At 45.4% G+C, this 6,662-nt stretch overlaps 1 protein-coding gene across 1 annotated transcript; it reads right to left on the bottom strand.

The window, feature by feature from the left end:
• Window positions 1–526: 526 nt before the first annotated feature.
• LOC147621981 (expansin-A10-like) lies at window positions 527–2,170 on the bottom strand. Its single transcript, XM_086823656.1, has 4 exons — window positions 2,054–2,170; window positions 1,591–1,835; window positions 1,160–1,478; window positions 527–1,035 (listed from the first exon to the last, which is right to left on the bottom strand). The coding sequence occupies exons 2-4, from the start codon at window positions 1,817–1,819 to the stop codon at window positions 732–734; spliced, it is 852 nt and encodes a 283-aa protein (XP_086679782.1). The 5' UTR covers window positions 1,820–1,835; window positions 2,054–2,170; the 3' UTR covers window positions 527–731.
• Between the last annotated feature and the right edge of the window lie 4,492 nt (window positions 2,171–6,662).

The raw sequence follows: 6,662 nt of genomic DNA on the forward strand, positions 1-6,662 counted from the left end.
TTGACATGCACTTCAAAATCTTCTCTGCTATCTCCAACATTACTCTCTCTAGGTCAGATGAACTCGATCCTATCCTTCATGGGTAGTCTGAGTAGAGTGATATGGATACCTGTAGACCCACAACAAGTTATGTTTTTCACCTTTGTGGAGGTGTGATTTCTCAGCAGAGCAAGAAGCAACAATCGATTACTCTATCCTCAACTAAAGCTGGGTATATGGCACAACATCCATTGCAACACGTGAAGGAATTTGGATCCAAAGGATATTAGCATTTCTTGCCCAACACCCTTCACCCTTTACTCCAACAATTGCATCTTCCAAAAGTGTACACCTAAGGTTCTTTCTCTCTCTCTCTCTCGTTAAAACTATTGATCGCGTGAAGGCCTGTAGCAGTGGGAGGGAGGGGCCCCGCCTAAAGCAGTGGGATGGGGGACCGATCAGCCACTCCAATATAGTGGAGTTTGGATTATGTATAGGGGATGATACTCATAATGAGAGCTCAATACTGTAATGGGTAATCTGGCCGAAAAATGCTGATAGAAGCGGCAATTTGCCGCATGATACACTCTTGCTATTATTGCAGTATATAGCGTCTAAGAAGATTCGGTGGTTAACATAAGTCCTACACTAGTGAACAATGGTATATTATAGATGCAATTAACAATAGTAAGTATTTAAGAGGGATTATGTGTTTTTCTCTTCTTCTTCTTAATCTTATTGTAACGGTCTGATCAGAACTGGCTCCCAATGAATGTCTGGCCAAATTGCCAGTTGGCAGGAGCGGCATTGTAGGAGATGCAACTCTTGCCGTCGCTGGTGACCACACGGAAAGATAACGGTTGGCCGGTGAGCGTGGTGCCGATCTCCCAGTTCTGGCCCCAATTGCGGTTCATGGGCAACCAGGCGGTTCTGGAGCCTTTGATGTAGACCGCTGTAACATCGCCCGCTCCACCCACGTTGAAGACCATGAGTAGATTGAAGTGCGGGTTGCCGTTCACCGTGAATTTGATTCCTCCTCTCTTCATGCAAGGAACCCTGTGATCCGGCGCAGCAATTATAATTAAGCCCGTTCAACGATTTGTTGACGAGGACGTTAGAAGAAGAATATATCTAATTAATTAGCTGTTGCAGGTGCTAAGAGCTTGAATATAACATATACCTTCGATAGAGGACGGGGACGATGCCAGCGCGGGTGATGGCAATGCGCTGGAAGGCGGGCTGGGCCATGTCGAAATGCTTGCGCGGAGGGTTGCACCAGCCGCCGTCATTGGTGGCATGAGCCCAGTTGGGAGGGCAAAAGTTGGTGGCGGTGACGAGGACGGATGGGTTGCCGGGCAGGCACCACTGTTGCTGGTTCCAGCACTTTATCTCGAAGCACGCCCCGCAGCTCAGCCCGTAGTTGAACAGCGTCGTGCTCAGTGCCACCGTGTTGGTGCCGTAGCCGGTGTTGTAAAGGTTGCCGTAGCCGCACGCACCGCCTAGTGCCATTATCATATCATGATCAATCCGAGTCTGATCTCTCTCACACACACGCGCGCGCACGTCGCTCACACACACAACGTACTACACACCTCATTGAATTATACTAACCCATGGTCCCGGAAGCATCGCTGCCTCCATAGAAGGTAGCAAAGGCCTGTGACCAAGCTGACGACGCCGTTGCGGGGCGCTGCACACGTGGCGCTGATGGGCGTCGACGAATGACCTTCTTGTAAGCTGGTACTCGGACCTTTTTTCTACCCTCCACTTCACTCGTAGTACACAAGAAGAAGATGAGTACCACGCACAGAGCAGCTATCAGCCTGACTCTCATCGCCATTCCGCACGACCGAGCACTGCACAAAATGCAACAATCAAGAAAGAATATTCGATCATCTATCAGTCGCCAAACCTACAAGGTTCACTAGTTCTTCTTGCTGCCTGCTTCCACTGCGAATGCTAGTAGCTTTCAAATATTTCTCAAAGATACGAGATCCAACATAACCTCAGAGACATTCCTCAAAAGAGCCATCTACATTACACATTAGGAGATGCGACGACGTCTGAACCTTACATTTATAAAGCTTGCTGACTGTCTCAAGTGCAAAATCAAGCTAGTGTTGAGATAACTGACATATCGGGAAGCTAGTGTCTCCCCGCGGAAGAAGCCTGATCAAGCAGGAGCACCTGAACAAAGCGGAGAGAAAACTTGTGGTATTATAGCGAGCTACATAAGAGACGATGGACTGCGTAGTGGACGAGGCGTGCAGCGAATCTGGAGGTAGATGGTGGTCACAACGTGTTTGCATGCCAGCCTCCATGCTCTCTTTCTCACTCTCCTTAGAAAAAGGCAACAAAAATACAATACCTAGTTAGCTACTAAGTCTAAAGTCAAGCCTAATCTAGAGATATAAAAACATAATTTACCGTTCCTGTTCAAAAAAGAAAAATCATCTTTGGTGTTTTCGCAGTCATTTGTTAAAAAACAAATATTTTCAAGATGCTTGGATGTTTGTATTTGTATAATTTGTGTGTGTGTGCACGCGTGAGAGAGAGAGAGAAAAATAATAATTAATGTGTCATAATTTTGCTAGCATACTATGAAGACGTATTTTTTTAAGTTATACTATTAAATTGTTCCGAGGACTTATTATGTATGTAAATTTGCCTCCTCCCTCCCTCTCTCTCTCTCTCTCCACATAGGTATCTATCACATGATCACATTTTCCCTCATATTATTATCTTTCCAAGTTCAAGATATTATTTGTCAAGTCACCAAAGTGAGTACTCTCACTATAGAAAGAGTTCTTTGGAAAGCACTCACTAAAGAGCACTGCTACATGATGCTTATGTTTCGACAGCGAGTTCCGACGTTTCTTTCGGCATTGAAAATAACGTTTTTTTTTCATATTTTTTATTTTCAGCTTATCTATATCGTAACTAATGTATATGTTTTTTTTCTCACTTTTGGTATATACAAGTACTTGTAAAAGTAAATGAAACCAACAAAAAAAAAGTTTATCAGCACACTCTCCATCCACCACGTACACACACACACACACATAGATCATGGTCCTCGCACACCCCTTTCCACATACACACACACACACACATAGATCATGGTCCTCGCACACCCCTTTCCACATACACACATACATTACCATCAAATCATAGCACACACATAGATCATGGTCCTTGCACACCCCTTTCCACATACACACATACATTACCATCAAATCATAGCATGTGGGTAGGACTATGTGCCACCCGCTATTTTTTACATAGTGCGCAAAATGGGTCCTCTATGCAGAAAAAATATGGGTTTAGGTGGGACATCACGCTCGTGTGACGTCTGCTCGAGGTAAAACTTTGCAAGTGGGTCCATATGAGGAAGCTTACCCTCCACTCACAAAGTTTCACCGCACCATCGGATATTGGATGGGTGGAACGGCATGTTGCCACCTGCTATTTTTTGCATAGTGTCCAAGGGGTCTCCTATGCAAAAATTACAAGTTTGGGTGGGACAGCAAGCTCGTATGTCATTCATGTCATTCAATGGGGGTAAAACTTTGCAAGTGGGACCATGGGGATACTACCCCTCCACTCGCAAAGTTTCACCACCATTGGATGGGAGAGTGTGTTTTTTTTGCATAGTGCCCAGGGGGTCCCCTTTGCAAAATAGTGGGTTTGGGTGGTACATCAGACTCGTATAGCATCCAATGGGGTTGAAAATTTGTGAGTGTCCCATGGGGCTACTATTCCTCCACTTTCAAAGTTTCACAACCATCGGCCACCGCCGGATGCCCAAGGTGTGTTGCCACCACTATTTTTTCGTATATTGCCTAAGGGGTCCCCTATGTGGAAGCTTACAGGTTTGGGTGGAACATGACGCTTGTATGGCGTCCGATAGGGGTGAAACTTTGCAAGTGAGTCCATAAAATAGCTACCTCTCCACTTGTAAATTTTCACACCATTGGATGTTGGATGCCGAATGGACGGGAGGGTATGTTGCCACGCGCTATTTTTTGCATAGTGCCCAAGGGGTCCCCTACACAAAAAAATACAAATTCGGGTGGGACATCACACTTGTATGGCATCCGATGGGGGTGAAATTTTTTGAGTGGCTCCATGGTAATACTACCCCTCCTCTTGCAAATTTTCACCACCATCGGACGCCAGATGGGTGGGAGGTGTGTTGCCACTTGCGGGGTCTCCTTTGCAAAAATAGTGGGTCTGGGTGGGACATCACGCTCATATTGTGTTCGATGGGGTTGAAACTTTGCGAGTGGGTCCATGAAACTGCTACACCTCCACATGCAGAGTTTCACCACCATCAGACACCAGATGGTGGGACGGTGTGTTGCCACCCGCTATTTTCTTGCATAGTGCCCAAGGGGTCCCCTATGCAGAAACTTACGGGTTTGGGTGGGACATGAGGCTTGTATGGCATCCGATGGGTGGGGGTGAAACTTTGCGAGTGGATCCATGTGGTAGCCACCCCTCCACTTGCAAGGTTTAACTACCATTGGATGCCAGATGGGCAAGAGGGTATGTTGCACCTGCTATTTTTTGTATAGTGCCCAAGGGGTCTCCTACGCAAAAATTACCGGTTTGGGTGGAACATCATGCCCTTATGGCATCCAATGGGGGTAAAACTTTGTGAGAGGGTCCGTGGGGCTACTGCCCCTCCACTCGCAAAGCAACAACATCAGATGTTGAATGGGTGGGATGGTGTGTTGCATAGTGCCCAAGGGGTCCCAAATTGCGGGTTTGGGTGGGACATCATGCCTGTATGCCATCCCATGGGGGTGAGACTTTGCGAGTTGGTGCCCAAGGGATCCCCTAAGCGAAAAATTACGGGTTTGGGTGGGACATCATGCTTGTATGCCATCCCATGGGGGTGAGACTTTGCGAGTTGGTTCATGGGTATGCTACCCTTCCACTTGCAAAGTTTCACCACCATCAGATGACTGGATGGGCTGGAGGATGTGTTACTACCTGCCGCTATTTTCTACATAGTGCCCAAGGGGTCCCCTATGCAAAAAGAGTGGGTTTGGGTGGAACATCACGCACATATAGTTTTCGATGGGGGCGAAACCGTGCAAGTGGATCCATGGGGCAGCTACCTCTCTACTCGCAAAGTGTCACTACCATCAAACGCCGGATGGGCGGGAGGGTGTGTTGCCACTTGCTATTTTCTGCATTGTGCCCAAGGCGTCTCCTATGCAAACAATTACGGGTTTGGGTTAGACGTCACACTCGTATGGAGGCCAATGGGGGGAAACATTGAGAGGGAGTCCATGGGGCCACTACCCATCCACTCCCAATGTTTTCACCAACATTGGACGCGAGATGGGTGGGACTATGTGTTGCCATCCGCTATTTTTTGCACAGTGCGCAAGGGGTCGCCTATGCGAAAAATTACGGGTTTGGGTGGGACATCACGCTTGTACGACATTAGATGGGAATGAAACTTTGCAAGTGCATCCATAGGGCTGCTACCCCTCCACCTAAAAAGTTCAACCATCATCAGATGTCAAATGGGTGGGACGGTGTGTTGCCACCAGCTATTTTTTGAATAGTGCCCAAGGGGTCCCCTATGCTACGTACAACACGCAGTGTAGAAATGTGTATTGGTACAAAACTTATCCATACTCAAGGGAAATTATGATCTAGAGATGCTTAAATAAAGCAAAAAAGAAAAGAAAAGTGAAATTTATCGACGTGTAAACATGCTTAATTTGCATGATATAGAAATTGTTGTGTATGGATTTGAGTTAAAAAACCTCTTGCACCAGAAAATAATTGATATTTTTAATCAAAAGGTCCAATGACTCTGATAGTTGATTAGAAGAGTTCCTTCTCTTTTGTAATTCTTTTTTTAATTGGACATTTTTGGGTTGAGTAAAATGTAAGTAATGTTTTATGCATTTTTTTCAAAAAGGTAGTGTTTTTTTAAATATTTGACATGAAAGTGTGTCTTTTGTCTCCGTAAATTTTTTAAAAAGGTATATTTTGTATTTTTTTCCCAAAAATGGAGTTAAGTTTTCGTTTGCGCAATTTTGTTGCCATTTTTCATGACTCACTGTTTTACTTGTTCTGGAATCCGAAACTTGAGGAAGAGTGGGTTTTTAGAAACCAACTTTGTTGTCAAGTGGATTATGGAATCCATGAATTGTGTACTAATTGTTGGTTTTGTTCTTTCATCATAACATTCAAGGAACTAAAGTTCCATTAACACTTCTATCTCTATCTTGATGACCTCTACTCATAAAACTATGAACTACTAGATGATAGAATCATAGAACACCTTAAGTTTTGGTAATTCTTGTTTGTCTTTAGGTCCAAATTTGAAAGACATGAAATTAAAGGTTTTGGCAAGGTCAACCATGAGCGGGGGCTCACGGGCAGCAAAGCCCTCGATAGCAGGGGGTCCTAGGGGGAGGGGGGAGGGGGGGGCAACGCCCCTAGTGACGGGGTCCGGGGGTTGCCGGTAGACCCCGGTCCACAACGGTAAGTCCAATATGTGAAATGTGTCTTGTTTGCGTGGTCCGCGCCTCATTGAACTACTCTAATTTTAGAAAATCGGATTCTATAATCCAAGTTTTTAGAACTTGGGATACTAGAATCCCAACATGCAACACAATTATGTTAAACGTGATGCAAAAGCCTAAGAAGTAGTG

The sequence above is a fragment of the Cibotium barometz genome, chromosome 29, assembly GCF_041138505.1.
Source record: "Cibotium barometz isolate CiBa-2024 chromosome 29, ASM4113850v1, whole genome shotgun sequence".
Classification (NCBI taxonomy): domain Eukaryota; kingdom Viridiplantae; phylum Streptophyta; class Polypodiopsida; order Cyatheales; family Cibotiaceae; genus Cibotium; species Cibotium barometz.

What these genes read in the sequence shown, in the direction of transcription:
- LOC147621981 (XM_086823656.1), bottom strand. Translation starts at nt 1,819, where the DNA reads ATGGCGATGAGAGTCAGGCTGATAGCTGCTCTGTGCGTGGTACTCATC. An exon ending in CGATGCTTCCGGGACCATGG is followed by an intron (nt 1,479 to 1,590) that starts GTTAGTATAATT and finishes TAATGGCACTAG; the next exon opens with GCGGTGCGTGCGGCTACGGC. An exon ending in GTCCCCGTCCTCTATCGAAG is followed by an intron (nt 1,036 to 1,159) that starts GTATATGTTATA and finishes GCCGGATCACAG; the next exon opens with GGTTCCTTGCATGAAGAGAG.